Here is a 22,060-nt window from a genome sequence, read left to right on the forward strand (position 1 = left end):
CAACTTCAACAAATATATTTTACAAAACGCTGATGACATTTTCTGACCCACTGAGAAATGACTTAACACACTGGTGTCATGAGTGTCTCGTTTATCTAACAGCTTAAAACCTTAAGTAAGAAATCCTCTTACGTCTCTGCAGACGGTCAGCCAGCTCCTCCTGCTTCATTCTCCTCAGGAAGTCCACTGCGATCTTCACAAATGCCTCTCTGCTGCTCCTCTGCTCATCATCCTCCCTCTGAAACTCCAAGCACTGGGGCTTATTTGGATTCAGAGCCTTCTGGATCTTCTTCAGCTCGTTCTTCACAAAAGTGATGATGTTGTCCTCCAGCAGCTGGAACAGAATACTTTATGAATGAACCACCACTCTGAACTTCAGTCTACACAACATCCACTTCTTTACGATCAAGGGGCATATCATCCACGAGCTCTTCACCAATTATAAGTTTGACTTTATCTGATTAACTGAGACATTCTCCACAACTCCACGGTCCCAAAACGTTGATTCTGTTCATATGAATGCAGCGATTTCAGTGGGAGAAACATTTCACTGGTGTTCAGAGCTGAACTATCAACAGGTTGATGATCGAAGCCAGAAACCTGAAGATGTTATAGGTGACAGAGTTGATCATACAGACAACTGGTCTTAAAGGTTCACTCTGTTTACGCATACAGATCAGTATTTAAGGTTTGACTCTCATCATCCACTGGAGCACAAACTGGGCGTCATCAGGAAGCTACAACACAGAACAAACGCCATCCCCACAGACACAGCAGCCAGGGAAGCAGAAGAACATCACATCAAGAAGGTCCTGAGGAAATGTGAACCAGCTGACCAAACACATCCTGCTGCAGGATGTTAACATAGCAACATACTGATGATCCCACTCACTGTGAACAACACATTTGGACCTGATTTGTTGCTCTGGTTTACACGTGAACTTTGACTGCTGTCACCAACTTGAGAGGCTCTACAGAAAAACTGGGACTTGTCCACAAACAGATGTATAAAAATCATAAAGTACATTACAAGGACAGCATTGCCCAATCAACTCTAATTACTATGGCCATGTTATCTCTTCTAATTAAGGTACAGACACTCAAACTAGCTGCTTTCAGTGAGAAGTCAAATGTCTGAATATGAGCTGGAAGCTGCTGAGAGTCCTCCCTCCTTCCCATGGGGTTTACTTTCTCTACTACTTTCACTATAAACACGCCCCTTTCATGCACCTGCAGAGGGCCACCAGCAGATGGAGCTGTCTTAAACAAATCCACTTGGATAGTTAGCTGTAGATGATTTTCTCAGTATGATTGTAGGATTTTGAGTTACTCTTTAGATTTATTTAAACTCTTATATTGTGCGCAAGTGTTGAACGACCCATAATTTCTCTGTACTTTTCATAAGAGCAGCCAGACTTTCAGCTAGTTTTTCTTTTGCTCTGCAGGCTTTATGAAGGTGTGTCAAAGTTGTTCTTTGGACATTGGCTGCTTTTTAAATCATTTTCAGTCCTCGTACAGGAACATTCTTCAAGCTAAATCCAAGTATATTAGACCAGAGTAAACTTGATAGATATGCGTGTGTGTGTAACTCTTAGAGCTGTTTGGCTGCTTTTTATGGGGGCTGGGTCTTTGGAAAGTGAGCAAACAACAGTTTTAGTAACACACCCTGAACTGCACACTTTAACAAACAACATGAGATTTTAACTGTAATGTAAAAATCCTGTGATTCACTGTTATTAAGCACAAACACATCTATGGCCCCGTTTCTATTAGTAGCTGCTCAGATCGACTGGAGCCATTGGTTTCCATTACAGTTGAGGACCACCTAATGTGGTCGTCTCAATACAGCAGAGTGTCGACTCACATCATTAGTAAGTGCTAATGCTCCTAATTTCCATCATATTGGTCATTTATTTCTCAAAGTTATTGAAGAAACAGTTATTCAGCTTCATTCCCACTGATCTCGACTACAAACTGTTTCACTTTGGTTTTTGTTTAAAGCCTCGATGTTTAAAACGTTTCCCTGTGATCACATTTGCACCGTCTGATTTCAAAGTTTGTTTCTTTTGGTCATTTAGTCCACAGAGTCCTTGGTGTTCTGAAAGGGACCTATAAATAAATGTATTATTATTAATATTAATAATAAAGTAGTTGTTGTACATGTACAGACCATAAACATGGAGTCCAGCTGTGTTTGATGCTGCTGGGCAGACTGACCACTGGGAACCTCTGAGCTCTGCTGGTCCACTCTGTGGAGGAACCATGGACACACACACACACACATGAAGCCACTTTCATTATTAAAATGTGAATTTAGCCTCTAAAAGCTGTGTTCAGTCAGTGTTGCTGCTTCCTGTGTCTAACCTCACGTATGTGCTTCTGAAAGAACCGTTAAAAATTCCCGTAAACACTTTTAAACCTGTGAAAAAACCTTTTTAGAACAGTTTAAGCTGTTATATGTTGAACTCTTGGCTGACATCATATTGAATGCTGTGGACTCAGAATATGATGTCACTCAAGTTTACATGTGTGTGAAGGCAGACGAGTCAGTACTTTGGTAATACAGTGTAAAGTTGAATTTATTGATTGATTTCCATGAACACCACTGTGGCTCAGTGTTGTCCTGATGGAGTCTCATTAACAGCAGCCAGTATGATCCAGGCTTTAGCTGCTGGGTCTCTGTGTGACCTCTCAGACTGTTTAACAGATCAGACACAAAGAGAATCAGAGCAGCTCTGTTCTTTAAAGACAAACATGAACCCACTCAGGTCACACTTTCCCCACAGATATGAGCATCACTGTCCTCAAACAGCAAATGACCAAGTCTAACATTTGGATCTTTTCTCTTTCATTGTTTTCTTTTTAATGAATCTTTGTAACAATCTGAGGATGTTTCAGGTCATATTTATCCAGGAAACACAAACATGTAAAGGAGTCATCACAGCTCTCTGACCTCGTTGGTCCAGGTTCAGCACTGAAGAATGGATTTTCATCTTTGGACACGTCACTCCTCACAGACGGACAGCTGGACCCTGCAGACTGTGACCTCTGACCTCTGCAGACACAAACATGATTGAAGCAGCTGTGATCACACAGACTGCAGATAATGCAGCTGTTTCCTGTCAGTAACAGTCCTCTTAGATTAGAGTTCAGCTTTTTACAGGAAAACTGGACAAAACTGATTTTTGTTACAAATTCATTTTCATTTCCTCTCAGCTCACAAACACAGTCAGACAATCAACCAGAATCAACACTGATTATAATGTCAGTGTAGAATTATTTCTGTAACTCAGTGTGTTCAGCTCTCTGACCTCGTTGGTCCAGGTTCAGCACTGAAGTCTGGATTTTGTTCTTTGGACCGGTCACTCCTCACAGACGGACAGCTGGACCCTGCAGACTCTGCTCTGTCCTCCTCTTCCTCCATCATCATCTTCAGTCAGTCTGAGAGGTAAACCACAAACACTCAGTGAGTTCACATTAACAGGAGTAACTGAGTTACAGTCGCTGACCTCTGACCTGTCATGTAACCTAGAAACCAGGTCAATATGTCTGTAGGTTCAGTCATCCAGGTCATGTGATCTAAGGAGCTTAGAAAGAAAATAGAGACTTCTTTAAGTTTCTGGAAGACGTTTCATCCGAGAAGCTTCTTCAGTTTTAAAACCAAACGGTGGAGAGTCCCAGATATTTAAACCTGAGACGGAAAGAAAGCATGTCGCTGACCCACCATTGATCATGTGATGAGACACATGATCAATGGTGGGTCAACAATATAACAACAATATAAACACTTATTTCAAGAATGAAACTGCGAGTCTGATCAGCAGGAGCACAAACATGTGGAGCACAAACATCTGGAGCACAAACATCTGGAGCACAAACATCTGGAGCAGCATGTTGATCCTGTTGGTTGAGATCCTGAAGACTGAAGTCCAGGCAGCTCCAGCAATGATCCACTGATGTGTTTTTATTCCACGTATGAATGTTGTTATTGACAGAGATGAAGTTACTCAAAAAAGTCATTATTACACATATTACACAGAACACTTTAATTAAAAGTAATGGAGTATGTTACTTCATTACTCCTCATAACAGTACTTTCATGTTACTGTGTAAAATGAGCTGAAACACTGTCTCATAATCACCATAATCTAAAGCTGAGGTACAGCCCCACACACCAACACAGATCCTGATGAGGTCACGTGATCTTTCTCTGAGTGTTTATGAACACAAATCAAAGATGAAACAGCACAAAGACACTTCAAAGTGATTCTACTGTAGAAACATGAACAGGTAGAAACCTGCAGCCTGACTGCTCATCACTTTGTTACCTGTTCAGGTTCAGCAGCAGCAGCTCACTTTATCACGGTGCTGGTCTGGGGTCAGTGTTTACTCAGCTTTAACGTCACTCTGGGATCTTGGCTAACTTAGCGTTAGCTTAGCTTTAGCTTAGCGTTAACATGCTGTCAGGTGTCTCGTGTGGTGTGTAAATATTAATCACAGTGACAGTAAAGGAGGTAAAGGGCTGTGACGTCATCACGTACGCTGCGTCCTCTGTGGGCTCTGAGTGAACTCACAAAGTACAAACTACAAGTACACAAACACGAACGTAGCTCAGAGTGGCGGACACACTCGGCCTCGTTGGTCCAGCTGTGAGTCCGTTACCGTGAACTATGGAGCGGCAGATTTGTGCTGGAACTAAGCTGCACACAGCTGATGTTAGCCAGGAAAACATTACACACTGACTTTAATGGAGAGACCGGAAATACAAACACACACAGTTTGTTGTGTGAAGAAATCGAACATGAGCTGAACAAACAGTAAAGTTCCTAAAGACAAACTGTTAAAGGAGGAAACAAAGCAAACTTACAGTTTCTTCACACACCAACAACAAGCTCCACTCCACACCTAAACACGGACACACAGGTGAGCTGCTTCCTGGAAGGAGGCGGGGCTCCACCTGAAACTCAGCACAGGTGGGAGGGGCTCAGCTCTGTGTGTGCTGATGTGTTAACTTTAAAAATATGCCGTCTGACTGCTCAGACTGAGTCAGAGTAAAGTTCACATGCTGACGTGTGGAGACATGAAACCTTGTTGTAGCTGCAGGTGTGAACACACTGATCCCAGATCAGCTCTGCTGTATTTGTAACATGAACATTTCTGCTGCAAAGCTTCAAATGTTCAGCATGTTTCTCTGTTTCCAGTCTATAGATCCAGTCACACTTTCTACCTTCACCTGTGCAGGAAAGACTGAGAGCAGAGCTGAAACCAACTGTCCAATCAGTGAGCAGCATCAACACCTGAGCTTCATTCAGACTCTGTTATTGAAGATGTTGTTGGTACAAAGTTCATCTGCTGCTCACATGAATCCATGAAAGATTTATTTCACTGAATGTTTCTTCAAAGCTCATTTCAACCTGTTGAAGTCATGAATGAAAGTGCAGACTGAGAGTGGATCACATGATGTTTAAGGTGTGTCATGTGACATGTTCAGTATTGTCACACATGTCTAGATTGTCCCTGATATCATAGCTGCTCAAACACTGATGATTATATTTGAAGAATTATTACTGATGGCAGCAAAGTTTGAATGGAGCTCTCTGTCTGTGCTGATTTGTCGCCCTCTGGAGGTCAAAGCACAAACTGCATGATGTCAGTGTAACCACCACAGAGACAGGAAGTGTTTTTATGACTGAAACACTGAAATGATGCTAACGGCTGTCGTTAAGCTCACTGATAGCAGTGCTCACACTGGCATTGGGAATTCCACAGTGTTTCCTTTAATACACCTTCTCTTCGTCAACCATATAAGCCCGGTTGAACGGCTGCAGCTTAACAAACATAGTGTTTACAAACATAGCACAGTGTTCGTACAACCCATAAAGTTGCAAAAGAAAGGTGTCTGGAGAGGTAAAACATAAAATCCGTCCCTCCTCATGCACTAGCGTGCAAGCACATTAGTGATGTGTCGGTCGCGAACGAAATGGCTCTTAGAGCCGGGTCTTTGACGTGAACGACGGGAGCCGGCTCCTTATTGCGAGCCGTGTTTTTTTTTTTCTCTCACCCTCTCTCTCGCACTTTTTTCCCGCTTCACTCAGCACGTGAGCCTTGTGCTTGAAGCTGGGCAGAGGGGGGAGGGGCGGTAGTTACACTCAGTAGCACAGGAACAGAGCGGGAGGGAGAGAGAGAGAAAGAGAGCCAGGGACAACAACGTCACATTAGAAAGGTATAGTAATCATCCACAACTATTTTCAGTTGCAGATGATAAAGGATTCAGAAAGTTTATTCATGCAGGTCCATATGACAGAGAATATGCATCTTCTTTTTGTTTTCATATTTTAATTTATATTTAATTGTGTTGTGGTTTGCAGTGTTTTGTGTTGTTTCACTTTAAATTTGTAAAAGGAAAAAGCTGAAAATTTAAATAGTTAAAAGTTGAAATGTGAATAGTTGATTTTTGTATTATTTGATTTATTTATTACATTTTATGTGGAGTGAATAAATAAAAGTATATTTACGGTGGCCCCTAGAGACAAAGCACGTACAAACTCCAAAACACGTACAAAAGACAACAGAAGTTCTCCAGGATGCTAGGGGGAAGTGTTGAACTTTTGTTACCTAGTGGCTACACAAGCCAGCAAGTACCAACGACCGGATTTGGTGTGTGGCAATAACAGGTAAATGAACATTTTTTTTTTTTTTTATTATTTGACTATATATGAATGTTTGTGTATGAATACACAAACAATACACATATGCTTTCATGCTTTCAATTGTGTAATTTAAGTGATCTAGGTAGCTGTTTTGAAGTTCAGTTCATGCTAGAAATGTGTTTTGGAGTTTGTACGTGTTTTGTCTCTAGGGGCCACCACATATATTTATATATAAACATATATAAATAAAATCACTTTTTACATTAGTAATTCCTTTTGTGCATAATTTTATATTATTGTTAATAATAAATTGATTAAAGCAACAAAACAACCTGAAGAGCCGGTTCGGAGCCGAAAGAGCCGGTTCTCTAAAAAGAGCCGGAAATCCCATCACTAAAGCACATGTCCACACATTGGCTGTGTCCCAATTCAGGGTCTGCACGATTGAAGTACGCATTTTAAGTGCGATTACGTCACCGCCACGTGACAACGGCTGTCCCAATTCAAAGTGTACTTCAAATGCGCCGTCGATTTCCCCAAATATCAAGCGTGGTCCGGTGCATGCTTCGTGGTCCCCTATATCCCACAATTCATAGCGCGGCGGTGGGTGTGGATAATTTTGCCGCAAAATACGGCAGGAGGGAGCGGCCAAGAGTGACCTGTCACTAATGTTTTGTGACATTAGTGATGTTTGTATATATATATATATATATATATATATATATATATATATATATACAGTTGACCTTAATCTTACAGAGAACGTGATGATTTTATGGATAATTAAAGTCAGTCATATATCCACAAACACAACAAGCTGAAAGTCAGTGATGCTGCTCGGTTTGCAGTCCTGAATATCACGGCACAAGTAGGATTCACTGCACTGTTAATGTTAGCTATGTTATATTGCTGCCTCTGTTCTGTGTCTTTCATTGCCAGCATGTGTGCTCAGAGGTTTTCAAAGTGCATTATAAGCATGTTGAACATTAAAAGACCAACAAATATAAGTTTGTCATACTTTATCGATGAAATCTTGGAAAATATAAATAACATCTATAGCAGAAGCAGTGTATTACTCTTGGTCATGCAAGACAATTTTGCGTCCAGTTGTTAATTCTTGAACAATGTGCACCGAACTCTTACAAAAGATGTGGTTTGCTATGGTTCTCTAACCCAACCAGGTTACTAAAGTACTGAAAATGAGGAGACAACATTGCAACAACGTGCCAAATAAGCTAGGTCCATCATGTGCAGCCAAGAAACCTGTGATCTGCCAAAGTTGGCGTGGATTTTGGTACGACTTCTAAAGGTCTGTGTTTCCACAACCAAGACGTTGCTTCAGGCCGTCTACATCCTGTGGTTCTGAACTTTGGATGGACAAATGGCAGCAGCCGTTTATCAGAAGCACCCAGACTGCTCTTGGCGATGGTCTGACTCAGTCCTCGGGCCACGACCTTTTATCCCCTGTTAGCGTTGTTTGGTCTTTGCACCTGCACGTGTCCTTTGCTTCCAGCAAAATGATTGTGACAACGGGACATTCAGCATCTAGCAGATGTTATATCTGCAATATGCAGCAGCAGTTTTTTACAGTTACCTGCCTGCTATACCCAAGAGACGTGATGATTTATGGTGTCGGCCCTGTTATCACAGAATGGGCCACGTGACCAGTTAAAGTGGTGACAAACTGTTGGCTCTGTCAAAACCAAAAGTAGTTATTGGGGCTAAAAAAGGATTTACAGCCTATTAAAGGTGCAAGAGAGCTGATCCAGTTTCCAGCGAGTCCATCATCAGCTGGGCTGATTCATGACCAGAACGTCCCAAGTGTGAAGTCAGTGAATCAGTGCTGGCCTGGTGCTGAACACAGTGAGGCTGAAGGGACTGTGGAGACATCAGCACATCACATTTTATATTGGTTTTATTATAATGTGCTTCTAGTAAGGAACAAAAGCACAGACACCAACCTCCTGATCTGCGGAGCAGTGGTGGTAGAGGAACTTCGTCTCAGCTTTTTAGTAGAAGAGGGGGTGAGGTGGACTTTGGAGGGCTTCGGGGGAGGGAGGATGGAGCAGTGTGAAGTCTTGGACAGGTTTAACCTGACACAGAAAACAAGAACACCTCATATTTGTGTGTGTGTGTGATCCAAGAGCAAATACTAAACTTGATCCTTCACAAAAACAAGCACAACGAACAACTTCTCCAAAAATCCTTCTGATGATTTCTACGCTCACTGCAGGAATCAACATCTGCACACACACTCTGTACAAGAGACAAGAGACAAATACGCTTCGACGTGTGGGAGGTACCTCGAGTTAACCTCCGTGGAAGCCCAGTTCTTGGTTGTGTCAGGTTAGCAGTTTAGTGATGTTAGTTTACAGGAGAAGCACGTTGTGAGTTTGGTTCGTGGTCGTCCTTTGGTTTCTTCTTGCCGCAGCTCCCATATCCCCGATTTGTAACTATTTACTTTTTATGAAATGTTTCTTGAACTATGGCAGCATCTTATATATCTGCTATATTTGGGCCGTGGATTCAGGGACCAAAACAAAAACTGTAGTGAGCAGAGGTATTATCTACTGATTGTGTGTCTGGCGGCAGCCACGGGTGGAGAGCAGAGGCAGCGGGCAGGCCAATCGAAACGCAGCTCAGGCCGCGGCTGCAGCAAAAACTTGGGCGTAGGAGGAGCGATTCTGGCAAACCGTCAGGAGGGGGAAGTGGTGCTCTACCAACACGGTGTCCAGTAAAGATGGAGGCCTGCTGACTCCAACTGAGGACACTGTCAGGCAGTAGAAGGAATACTCTGACAACCTCCACAACCTTAATCTCACTCATGATTAACTAAAGTATCCAAAGACAACAACTTCTCTTGTTGCATTTAGGTTTCAGTTTAACCGAAGAACAAAAAAGGATGCATGAGCTCGAGCAGGTTATACACAACATTTACGCTGCACAGATGAGAACACAGCAGGATTTCATGCAGTCCAGTCTGTCTGTTAGACAGCGTGCAAACAAAGCATTCGACAACAGTCACTTATGTACTTTCTGACATCCACAAAAACATGTTGGTGTCTATTATATCTCCTTGTTAATAGAAACTTTGTTTTGAGCTAATTCTCAACGTGTCTCTTGCACTGACCACAATAACCATTTATCATTAATTAAATTACAGATATTGGTACCTTGAGCAGGATGACGCTGATCTCGGTGGGCGTTTTCCCTTCAGTGCTCTCAGTTCGTCTCCCTGTGTCAGACTGACTTCTTTGCAGTTATTCTGCACAGACACAGAAAGAAAGACACAATTAGCAGCATGAAAACACAACATTGTGATCAGAACTCAGTAGCCTGTTTGAATTCTGCAGTAACCATTAAAAAAGGTGCTATGAAGTCACACCGCTGACCTCATCCAAGCTATATGACTTGCAGAGCACGGTGTTGATTGACAGGTCATCCATGCTGGAAAGCAGCGAGGACACTGCCTCCTGTTTGCCTCCCTGCACAGAGTCAGAGCGGTGAAGCTGCTGTTGCTGCAGCTGCTGCTGCCGACTCCGTCTCTGTTGGACCAGCTTCTGTTTAGACCGATGCACGTCACCCTGAACCCACAAACTGTGCTGCTTCCTGCACACAAACATCAAACACACGCCACAAACTAACTGTGATATCATGTTTAGCAGGTATAACATTCAACATCCTGGTTTAGCGTGTAAGTAGACACACAAAGCTAGTAGCCATTAGCAACAGAGCACTACTGTGGCGTAAGGAGGAAGTGTGCGTCCAGAGCTGAGGAGAGAAACCAGCTGACTGCAGTCTGCAGCAGTAACACAGTTTCAGGCTTTTTTTTAATTCAATTTGATTCATCATCCACCAGTTTCCCACTGCTGCAGTCACCACCAGCTGCACATGGGCACCCTGGGGAATGCCCCACCCTGACCTCCACCTTTTGCTTCTCTTCTAACTTTTACTACATTTCCAGCATGCTCCAACCATGACCTCAGCATGGAGAAACATCTTGTGTGGTAACAGCAATAGATGCCACAGCCTAAGGACAGACGGGCCTTGTTTGTCCAGCACATCTCACAGATGCTCGATGAGATTGAGATCTGCCGACGTTGAAGGCCAAGGTGACACCTCAAACCCTTCCTGATCTACTTCCTGATCTACTTGTGCTTCGTGTGAAGACTCCAGCAACACTCGAAGTATTAGAGACCAGCTGTACTCAGTGACCAACGCCTTTTGGGTCATTGCAAAATGTCAAACAGCTTGTGTTTAAATAAAAAAGACTGGAAACAGAAAAAGTGGACCAATCACACCTTCACAGATAAACGCAATGACCCTGATGAAGGCCACTAACACGTTATGGTTCCCTAATACTCTGTGACTGGAGTCTTCACCTCGTCAGATCTTTCTCCGTGCACCTTGGAGGTGAAGTTGCCGTCTGCTTGTGTTTTGTGACATTATCCTAATGAAGTGTTGCAGACGTGTCTGTGTGCACATCATCTGGAAAGCATTACTCCTGTACTTTCATGAACGGCACTAAAGCTTAATGATTGTCTCCGACTGATACCTTTGGAGTCACGGAAATTGGAGCGTTTGGTTTGAGCGGTCACAGCTGAGGCACAAACTCACTCTTCTAAGAAGTTTTGCTGTGGACCGATGATAGATCCAGGTCTGCAGACTCTGATCCAAGCAATCGCCTCGGCTGCAGTAAACCGGAAGTGCTTCATCAGGTAGCAGCCAATCAGAGTGCCCGTGCGGCCTAATCCAGCTGTAAATGGATGGAGTGTTTAAAGAGACAAAGTTAAGATAAAAGAAATAAATGACATCAATTAAACATACATAAACACTTGCAGTCCTACCTTTACAGTGCACTGCCACTGCCCCGTCTGTGCTTTCACACACATGCAGAAAGCGTCTGACGATGAGGTCAGAGGGCGTGGTCCCATCAAGGAAGAAGAGGTCGTGGTGCTCAAATCCTGCATCCTCAAACCGCCTGCCATCATACAACTTCCTGTTCAGACGAACCACGGTCGTTACGTCATTTTGGCAAAAGTATGAGAAGTATGCCTCGGGTGTGTGGAGGGGATAACCTGGAGACAGAATCAACAACAACTGAGTTACGTCGTACGTTTCAATCAGCGAGGGTCTGTTTTTAATGCAAGTCCTGTCTCTTAATGCAAACGTAAAATAAGATTCAATGACGTAGTGTCAACTGATTTATATTGTAAGGTAAAGACGTTAAATACAGAGAAAACTCAACGATCGAACGGCCCCAAGCACCTGCTGACAGCGGGAAAGAAAAACTCCCTTTTAACAAGAACCAGGCTGAGGGAGGGGGAGCAATCTGCCACATGTGGTCGGGGTGAGGGGAGGACAACGGGACAAGAGACGGACTGGAGAGCCAGAGGGGAATAATAACTACGTGCAAAGTGGTGTAAATACACAGGAAGTAAAAAGAGCTGAGTGATGAAGAAGCATGAGTGCATCATGGGAAACCCCGAGCCACTGCAGGGCTCAGGCTCGTCTAATCCAGCCGTAACAACATGACAGCACTAAGCAGGAAACAATACATGCCATCAGAAGACAGCAGGGTAAGGTTAGCTCTTCTCAGCTGTTTCAGGACGTGCAGCCACTGAGGGGCTGCACAGGCCTTCTGTCAGGCCAAGCAACGTGAGCACTGATGTTGGTTTGGAGGCATGCTTTTAGCTTTTAGCTTAGAGATTCTGACTCACCATCTTCTATCTTACCACGAGAATGAGGGCTACTGAACGCCAGAACCTTTCCCGGAACGATCCAGTTCATATCTCCATTTTCAACTCGCTAAAAGCACAAAAAGAAAGGAAAGAAAGACTGTGATAGAGGTTAGCGACATATCAGTTAAAAACATGGATCCAGAACACCTTAATTATACCACCACTGCAGTAATGAACACATACGGTCTTTTACCTTTCATTGGAAATCAGTTTTGTTGCAGTGGACACAGGTGAGCTGACCTTTACTTCACTGACTGTCTATCACTTGGACGGGTGAGTTATGGATCAATCTAACTGAGAAACTGAGGAAGTACAGCGTGCACCAAGGCAGGCCTGGACATCGTACGAGCCCTTGGTTGGCCCTGACTGTGTTACTAACAGCACTGCAAATAAACTGGATGAATAACAAGCGTACGTTACTTATTTCTTACTGTATCCTGGTCCTGTTTTCATTGATATCGACCTGTAGCACAGTCAGCACTCTGCAGTCTGTTACCTCATAATGTTCATATTCTTCTGCACTGAACCTTTCAAAGTCCAGGAAACCATGTTGTAATGCCTGCAGAGGAAAAGAGCAGGAACAGATTTTCACAACAAAAGCACAACTCCCCCCAAAGGGCTGAAATGTTTAGTGTTATAGTGATCTGCAGTGGTTTCACAGATTCAGTTCAGTCTTTTTAGCACCAAATCACAACAAAGGTCACCTCAGGCAGTTAATATTGTTTGGTAAAGACCCTACAGTTATACAGAGGAAACACAATCAGACCACCCCTACGAGCAGGCACACTGGTGACAGTGGGGAGGAAAAACTGGTTTTTAACAGAAACACATGTTCACCAGAACCAGGCTCAGGGAGGGGCGGCAATCTGACTGCTGAGGGGCTGAGGGGACGGAGACAGGACCAAAGACACACTGTGAGGACAGCCAGAGATTAATAACAAGGATGACTCAGTGCAGAGAGGTCTGTTAGATGGGGCCTGATTATTTAAGACCTTGTATGTGAGGAGCAGGATTTTGATCTGGCTTCATGGACAGATAGAGCTGGGTGTCATCTGCATAGCAGTGTAAATGTATGCTATGTCTTCTAATGATGCTGCCTAAGGGAAGCATGTATAATGTAAACAGAATTGGTCCTAGCACTGAACCTTGTGGAACTCCATAATTAACCTCAGTGTGTGAAGAGGACTCTCCATTTACATGCACAAATTGGAGTCTATTAGATAGATATGATACAAACCACTGCAGTGCAATACCTGTAATACCTACAGCATGTTCTAATCGCTCTAATAGGATATTATGGTCGACAGTATCGAATGCTGCACTAAGGTCAAGAAGGACAAGCACAGAGATGAGTCCACTGTCAGAGGCCATAAGAAGATCATTTGTAACCTTCACTAAAGCTGTTTCTGTGCTGTGATGAGCTCTGAAACCTGATTGAAACTCTTCAAATAAACCATTCCTCTGCAGATGATCTGTTAGCTGTTTGACAACTACTCTTTCAAGGATGTTTGATATAAAGGAAGGTTGGAGATTGGCCTATAATTAGCTAAGACTGCTGGGTCTAGAGATGCTCTTTGAGTAAAGGTTTAACTACAGCCACCTTGAAGGCCTGTGGTACATAGCTGATTATTAGAGATAGGTTGATCATATTTAAGATCGAAGAATTAATTAATGGCAGGACTTCTTTGAGCAGTTTTGTAGGAATGGGCTCTAAAAGACACGTTGATGCATGACTATTTCTTCTTTAGTCGTTTGTTTTCAATTCCTGCGTGTTTGTACATCACTGAAGTATTTAATCATTAGTAATTATTAAACTCCTTTGTAGTTCTCTCTGCTCTCTTCTCTCACCCCTCACCTGTCACAGTGAATTGCTGCCTCCTTAAACCTGGTTCTGTTGGAGGTTTCGTCCTGTTGGAAGGGAGTTTTTCCTTCCCACAGTTGCCAAGTGTATACTTCTAGTGCAGTGCTGTAGGGTCTTTACCTTATAAGTTAAAGTACCTTGAAGTGACTGTTGTTTAGAATTAGTGCTATGAATAAAACTGAATTCAATTACTGTTGTTACAGAATAAGAGGAGAACAATGTCAAATGTGGCTCAAACTGGGATTTTTAAGTTAAAATGAGGTTAAAATGACCAAAATGAAGTTAATAAGTGTCATTTTAATTTTACTAAAATCATCTGTGTTAGACGTTGTTGCTACCTTGTGGATTCCTTGTAAGCAGTTTAGGACGGTGAGGTTAAAAGAGCACTCTCCAACTGCTGCGTCTCTGTGGCACACACACACACACACACACACACACACACACACACACACACACACACACACACACAGACACACACAGTGTAGTTATCAGGGTTCAGATCATATCTGTTCACATGTGGTCTCAGGCTTGTTTGCACTGCAAATAAACACAAAGCATCACTAAGAGTGTAAAAACTAAGCAGCAGCTGTTCAGCTGAGCTCAGGGCTGGGGGGGGACACGTTAGCTCAGTCTAGATGAATGAAATCAGCCCACTGGCACCACTAAAGCTCACTAAGAGCTCATAAACTGTTAACAATTCATTCAAATTTCTGAATTCAGTTTTATTTATATAGTGCCAAATCACAACAGCAGTAAAAACCCTACAATAATACAGGAAAATGTTCCCATCCCAAACTTAAAAGTGTGGGTTTGATGAGGTTTCCTGACCTCTTAGAACCTTCATGGTCGCCAAATAATTTCCAGCTAGGTGGAGTTTCTTCTTGTTACCCTGCTTGCAGTCTTTATGCTAAGCTAAGCTAAGCTGGATGTAACAGACAGAAGAATAGTGTCTCAGTAAATGTAATGACAACAGCCCAGCATGCAGTGCTGTCTCGTAGAAAGCAGCAGCCTGTACCTAAACGGCATGTAGCCTGTGTTGTTTCCTGCTATCAGAGTCCTGTAGGCATCTTCTGGGCTTCTCTTCAAATACATCACCTACAGGGCAGAGTTAAACTACATCACTAATAATGGACAGACAGACGGGCAATCAGATGATGTGATGGACAAATGAAAGGATATTTACAGCATAGGCACCAATGAGAACAGCAGCATTGGCTCTCTTCTTCTGGTCGTAGCTGGTGTAGTGAACCAGTCTCTTTCTAGACATTGTGAAAGACTATAAACCAATAATGATAATCAATAATCAGTGAAACAGCACATGTGCATTAATACATTTAAAATAAGCGTCTAATGTCAGAGGAGTGCACACACACCATCAGAGCAAAGACCTTTCAAAATAAGAGTCTACTGTCAGAGGAGTGCACACACACCATCAGAGCAAAGACCTTTCAAAATAAGAGTCTACTGTCAGAGGAGTGCACACACACCATCAGAGCAAAGACCTTTCAAAATAAGAGTCTACTGTCAGAGGAGTGAACACAAACCATCAGAGCAAAGACCTTTCAAAATAAGAGTCTACTGTCAGAGGAGTGCACACACACCATCAGAGCAAAGACCTTTCAAAATAAGAGTCTACTGTCAGACGAGTGCACACACACCATCAGAGCAAAGACCTTTCAAAATAAGAGTCTACTGTCAGAGGAGTGAACACAAACCATCAGAGCAAAGACCTTTCAAAATAAGAGTCTACTGTCAGACGAGTGCACACACACCATCAGAGCAAAGACCTTTCAAAATAAGAGCGTAACACGTTTTCTAAATGATGTCTATACAGCAAACAAAGCCCTGAGTCTGAAGACCTTCATCTGCATTACCTTCAGCTTCCTGTTGAGTTTCCAGCAGTATCTGTACAGCATGGCCAGGTTGAGGGGCCCAAAGTCTGCATAAAAACTGCAACACACAGCGAGAGATGGAGGAGCTTTCAACAATTACAACAACAACACAAATCAGCCACAAAACTAACCCCACTGACAGGTGAAGTCGGTGACATTGTTCATCTGGTTATAATAAAATGCTCCGTTAGAAAACCCACACAATGCAGACATGGAGTCAGAGGAAGCTCACAGCTTTGTTTCACTCAATGAAACCAAACTCAGATCCCGTTTGTCTGCTGCAGAAAAGAAAACTGTTATCAAGGCTGGAACATGACAGACGAGCAGGGGTGCAAGTCAGCACTGTTACAGCAGAACATCAGGTTCTATAAAGTCCTTTCCCTAACACCACAGCATTGGATACCAGATTACTCATCATCACTGCTATTCAGTAAGTCGGCCAACAGCACGAATGACAGCAAGAGGATCTCAAAGATGGTCAAACAAGCACTGAAAGCTGTCACGTTGGGGTCGACCCAGCATTTTGAGTTCTCTTGCTTTGGTTTATTTTGAAGGATCGTTTTTGTTCTCTGGTGCTTTGTTGATTATTATTATTATTTATCTATTGTTTCTGTGATTCTGGTTTTTGCTCTCAGGTTCTGTGTTCCCATGTTTGCTGTGGGTCTTGATCTGTGTCCAGTCTGCGTCTTTGTGATTTCTTGTGTTCCCTCCCTTGTCTCGTCTCGTTAATTACTTCCACCTGTGTGTGATCTCCCTGTGTTTCTCTGAGTGTATTTAAGTCGTGTCTTCTGTCGTTGCCGGTCCGTCTGTGTGTCTGCCATGTTTCACCCGTGTGTTCTGCCCACCCTCCTTCATGCTCGTGTTCTGCTTTGTGTTTACTAGTTTAGTTATTCCCAGTATAGTTTAGTTTAATCTTCGTTTGCCATTTTTTCCCTGTGCTCTGTGTTCAATAAACCACCTTCACGACTGCCTGCAATTGGATCCTCCTTTATTTCCTCCACACGGCTCACTCCACTGTGACAAAAGCCATCTCAGGTTTACTCATAGACCACCTCCCCGGTTAATCACAGCTCAAACACCCGCTCTGTGACAGACACACTGAAACTGTGATATATCCCATGATACTGATGCTCAGAGTTGAGCATCAGGAACTCAGGCTACGTTCACACTGCAGGCGAAAGCGCATCAAATCTGATTTTTTGACCCTCTGCGACCATCTATCCGATCATGGTGTGACAGTGTGAACGGCACAAATCCGATATCTTCAAATCCGATCTGGGTCACTTTCGTATGTGGTGCTGAATCTGATACATATCTGATGTTTCAGAAAGCTGCTGTTTGATGGTCATGTCGCATTAAATCCGTCTTTTACGTCACCGACACAAGACAGACGCCAATTATCAGCGCCGGAGAAGACATCGTGAACGCTTCCATCCAGTGAAACTGTTGGGAAGACAACGTTGGAGAAACGTGAACATTTTATTTGTACTGTATAATCTGCAGATTCTGACAGAAATCTGCAACTATCCTTTGAAGCAGCGCTCCTCTAAAACAGCAATAAGGATCATTATTAGGTTATTTACATTATTATGTCAATAACAAAATAACTTAAAGCAAAAATTGGGAAACGTGAAGTCTGAAGTCTTTATATTAAGACCAGCAGTCAAACAATACTGTTGCTCTGGGTCTAAACAGAGCGCATTGTGTGTGACGTCTTCTTTTGCGCATGCGGCCGCTTTGAGCGTTCACACTAGAGCGCGTTTGCTGTCACATTTTATTTGTAGTGTGAACGAGCAGACAAAAAAATCAGATTTGATCCAAAAATCTGAATTGAGCATCAAGACCTGCAGAGTGAACGTAGCCTTAGAGTTCCTAAAAAGTCCTGAGAGGTCAGGAAATGCTGGAAACCAGTTTCCACCCAGCCCTGTGTACTGTGGTGGCCTGCAGCTCCACAGCAGAACATCCACAGTATGAAGGTGCAATTTGCAGGGCACATATAAACGCATAGATGGAGCATTTTTCCAAGGCTGCTTCACCTCTGATCTGTCTCTCATCGGTGTATAAAGGGTGTATAATTAAAACTATTTTATATCCTAAAATAAATGCAGATCATTAAGGAACCGTAACTCGTGCGTGCTCAGTCAGGGGTTATGACCACAGAGTAGGCCGGGACCAGATGATTGGTTTATGACATCAGTCACACTGGTGATACATCAACAGACATTTTCATGGGAGAAACAGTGCAAATGTATCAACATGACAACACAGGGTTGGATGAAATTCTCCACAAGTATGTGGACTTCATGTCTTCACTGACGTATGAGCTGTTCCTGTTGGAGGGTTGACGGCGTGTGTCTCATGTCACACTCCTCCACAGTGAGGATGGACTTATTGATACGTGCCTCTGGTGACTGCACTTCAAAACAAGGAGTGATTCAACTGCTCTGCTAGTGAAGCATCAGCTCTGTGACTGCTCCTGTACTCGGTGATGTGCTGCCCTCCTGACACACCTGCCTGCTGTTGTTGCTGTCCAGGTGATCTTCCACCTGTACTGTGATTTGGCCTTTCAGATGCCTCGTTGCACCGTCACTCACTCTGAAGGCAGCCGGTGGACGTCCCCGGTCATCCAGGGCTTGTGGTTGGGATAGACCAGGTGACACAGTACACCTCCAGGTCTGGATGTTCAGGAATGTCCTGGTGGTGTGGAGACAGTCCTGCAGCTGCTGTAAGGCTTCATCAGGCCAGGTTCTGATAGTCTTCGTGGTGGCCAGAGCAGCTGTCCTGACAGGAAGCAGCTTCCTGCTCACATCCAGGCGGCATGGCGGCACTGTAAGGAAGTTCTTTCAGGGTCTCCCCACCTATTAGAAGTTTTACCGTCCCACTGCTCCCGGCCCTGCTCGTTGGGAATCGTCCAATTAGAGTTTTCTCTCTAATATTGTAGGTTGTTTACCTACAAAGGGCCTGGATGTAACTGATGTTATACAAATAAAACTGGACTAAACTAAATCACCAGTTAAGCTAACGTGAATGAACGTGCATGTCTTTGGACTGTGAACCAGGGAAAACGTGTGAACTCCAACTAGAAAGACCACAGTTTGAACCAGGACACCATCCCTCCGGGTGGAGCAGTGGACTTCCTCTAACAGTATAATGGTAATCAGAGACCAGTGATGAGAAGTCAAGGAAGGACAGGACCATGACTGTCAAAAGGCGTGTCTCTCTGAAATGAACAGGTGGGATATTAATGAGGTCAAAGGAATTTCTAAAGGACACGAAACAACAAAAACAAACAAAGTTCATCTGTTACAAAAGAGGCATCAGAAAGAAATGATTTGTAGGAGCGTGTGCTGGCAGTGAGCAGGAGCAGACTGTTACCATGGAGACTTTCAGTGGCAATGACATCGCAGCGTTTCTCACTTTTCAGCCATTCGTGTGTTTGTTGAGTGAATCTGCAGGATTCACTGAACCTTCAGCTCCACGTGTCTCTCAGACCAGCTCGGCTGACATAATCAGCTACAGCTGGTTAGCAGAATCATGAGGAAGCTTCACACACTACACGTTTTACTGCACAACAGTACGAGACACCCCGAAGCACTGAAGAAGCTGGAGATCTCCTTCAGGCACTTGTAGCCGTCTCAGCCACAGAGACCAGATCTCTGCAGATCTCTGCAGATCTACTGGACAGATGACATGAAGCCATCAGAGTTTGAGTCACTTTGAATGTTTTATGCTTGTTGCTGTTATAGAAAGTCATGAGTTTACTTTTACATGGTACAGAAAGTATTTTGTTAAATGAACATTCAGCTAAACCAAGAACAACACCAACTATAATATTAGCATGTGAATGATAACATCCGGACTCACTTTAAATGGATGTCAGACGGCGGTACGTCAGAATTGGGGATCAGACTAGATCACAGCTTACCTTTCATATATGAGCTCCTCATCCGTGCTGAAGAAGTGTGTGTTGGCTGTATTCTTAGGTTTGACCCGCAGAGTGGCAAAGTACAGGCGGTCTGTGGTGCACACACACACACACACACACACACACACACACACACACACACACACACACACACACAGGTTACATTCAGCCTCACAGACAGTCCTGGCTTCAGATACAGGGCGATAACGCTCTCTTGTCCCGATCACACCGAGCTGCTGACTGTATCCAGGTATTTTTGGTGTCTCGGTTACAGCACAGGATCAGTTCCCCTCATTAACTGCTGCTGAAACCAAGGCAGGACCCAAATCTCCGTCCTTACATGACACACTGGTGCTGGTTACTTAACCTGATTTAGCCAAACTTAATCCTCGCACTACTGAAATGCTTCTTTTTACCAGATTAGAGAACGATGGGTCGTGGCTTCATAAACGTAATAAACTTTGTAATTCTTTGCTTTAACTAAACTGTATTATTTGACTCTATGAGTGAATGAGTTGTGGGACACTGGGCTACAACCTGCCAACTGTTAGCCTGTAAGTTTGAACCTTTCAGCTACATGTAGTTTTACATGTACTCATGAGTGAAGCAGCTTCAGTAAAACTGGAAAGTTCTGCAGTGATAGCTGAAAAGAGAAAAACTTATTCCTGGAAACGAGCTGCTGTGTAAGGGCTGTGAAGCTGACCTGCACCTGCATGGACTCACTTTACCAGGATTCTTTTTACCGTCTTAATGCACAGCTGTTACAGTTTATATCATGTTAATTATAGCAGACACAGCTGAAAACGATCCAGCATCCTCCAGGCCAAAGGCCGACCAGCTGCCCCCACAGTCCTGTCAAGAGTTATTGTTCTCCACAACAATGTACAGTGCTGATGAAGAAGCTACAAAATAATCAGAAATGTCCTCGTCTCTTATTTGGTTAGTGTCCCCATGATGGAGACCATCGTGGTCAGTGTAGCTCACACTGAATCATACTGGTTTAGCTTTGTTTGAAAGAACAAATGAGCCAAAATGAACGAGCAGGTCAGTGCTGTGTATTTATGTCCACGCTCTCAGTCACACACATGGAAATATTGCAGGCTGTAGTTTCTTATAGAAAACCATTATGCAGTATTACATCCCAGCACTGATGTTAAACTTACCCTTAATAAATTCTGATGAGCTGGCCTGCTCATATCCATCTGCCATTTGTTACAGTGGGAATGGTCACAGTGTCCCGGAGTGAGTTTGTCCTCTTCTTATCTGTTGTGAGACCACTCGAGATGTTCCAAAAATATCAAGAGTTCACTACAGAATAGCATTTCACCTGCGTCACTACTGTAAATGAAAAGGGTCCAACTTTAAAGTCTCCCCGCCCGCCGTTGATGAGGAGCATGCGTAAAGTCTCCAAAGTCGCTCCGCTCCACGGACTGCGCCTGAACCCAGAGGTTTCCGCTCCTCCATGCCTGAACTACAACGAATATCCCAGCAAGTAGAAGATTTACAGGACAGCCCAGAGTCGTGGCAGCGATGATCTCTCTGCTGCCTCGCACATGCTCAGTCAATGGTCACATAAACGCGCGCACGCACACATCACCGGCCGTGCTGCCAAAGCCTGCTGTAGCTGGATTTAAACAGAAATCCCCTTTCCCAGTAATATAAACTGTATTTATATTTATATTTATATTTATATTTATATATATTTATATTTATATTTATATTTATATTTATTTATATTTATATATATTATTTATATTTATATATATTTCTATATTTCAAGGCTGCTACAAAATGCACCGTTTGCTTATTTGTATTTGTGTGAACATTACAAAAGTAACACCACAAAGTCATCTATGCTGATGGCATTTCTCTCCTGTCTGAGTGGCCTCCCTCTTCCACACGTTGTGCTATGATGAGAGCTGGGTTAGGTTGGATGGAGGACTGCACTGTGGTTTGTTCCCATCACCCAAAGCTGTAAAGCCAAAGTCCTG

The 22,060-nt window shown here is 43.4% G+C and overlaps 2 protein-coding genes across 12 annotated transcripts in view; both read right to left on the reverse strand.

Annotated features, from left to right (window-relative positions):
• LOC146498534 (protein NLRC3-like) overlaps positions 1-22,060 on the reverse strand; it is a 64,951-nt gene that overhangs the window by 22,250 nt on the left and 20,641 nt on the right. For 3 of the 10 annotated variants that reach the window (XM_085139953.1, XM_085139954.1, XM_085139952.1), the window contains exons 1-4: positions 3,312-3,808; positions 2,954-3,055; positions 2,171-2,249; positions 133-334 (exon numbers count right to left, since the gene is read on the reverse strand). In XM_085139953.1, the coding sequence (XP_084996079.1) occupies positions 133-334; positions 2,171-2,249; positions 2,954-3,055; positions 3,312-3,430 (502 nt within the window). In that variant the 5' untranslated portion in view covers positions 3,431-3,808. Of the gene's footprint in view, positions 1-132; positions 335-2,170; positions 2,250-2,953; positions 3,056-3,311; positions 3,811-4,328; positions 6,415-9,823; positions 9,916-22,060 lie in introns of those variants that run through there. The other 7 variants (XM_085139947.1, XM_085139944.1, XM_085139945.1 and 4 more) reach the window with 7 other exon arrangements.
• LOC146498535 (dual specificity protein phosphatase CDC14AB-like) lies at positions 7,618-21,640 on the reverse strand. 2 transcript variants are annotated; one of them, XM_085140051.1, is made up of 14 exons: positions 21,233-21,640; positions 20,070-20,160; positions 16,127-16,202; positions 15,436-15,528; positions 15,268-15,347; positions 14,591-14,657; positions 12,888-12,950; positions 12,371-12,458; positions 11,498-11,728; positions 11,268-11,406; positions 10,043-10,259; positions 9,824-9,915; positions 8,612-8,743; positions 7,618-8,528 (listed from the first exon to the last, which is right to left on the reverse strand). In XM_085140051.1, exons 1-14 carry the CDS (start codon positions 21,276-21,278, stop codon positions 8,480-8,482), a joined length of 1,464 nt encoding a protein of 487 aa, XP_084996177.1. In that variant the 5' UTR covers positions 21,279-21,640; the 3' UTR covers positions 7,618-8,479. The 2 variants fall into 2 exon arrangements, with proteins under 2 accessions (XP_084996177.1, XP_084996178.1); XM_085140052.1 differs by having other exon boundaries at positions 12,386-12,458; positions 21,233-21,638.

Source organism: Neolamprologus multifasciatus, chromosome 18 (genome assembly GCF_963576455.1).
Source record: "Neolamprologus multifasciatus chromosome 18, fNeoMul1.2, whole genome shotgun sequence".
Classification (NCBI taxonomy): domain Eukaryota; kingdom Metazoa; phylum Chordata; class Actinopteri; order Cichliformes; family Cichlidae; genus Neolamprologus; species Neolamprologus multifasciatus.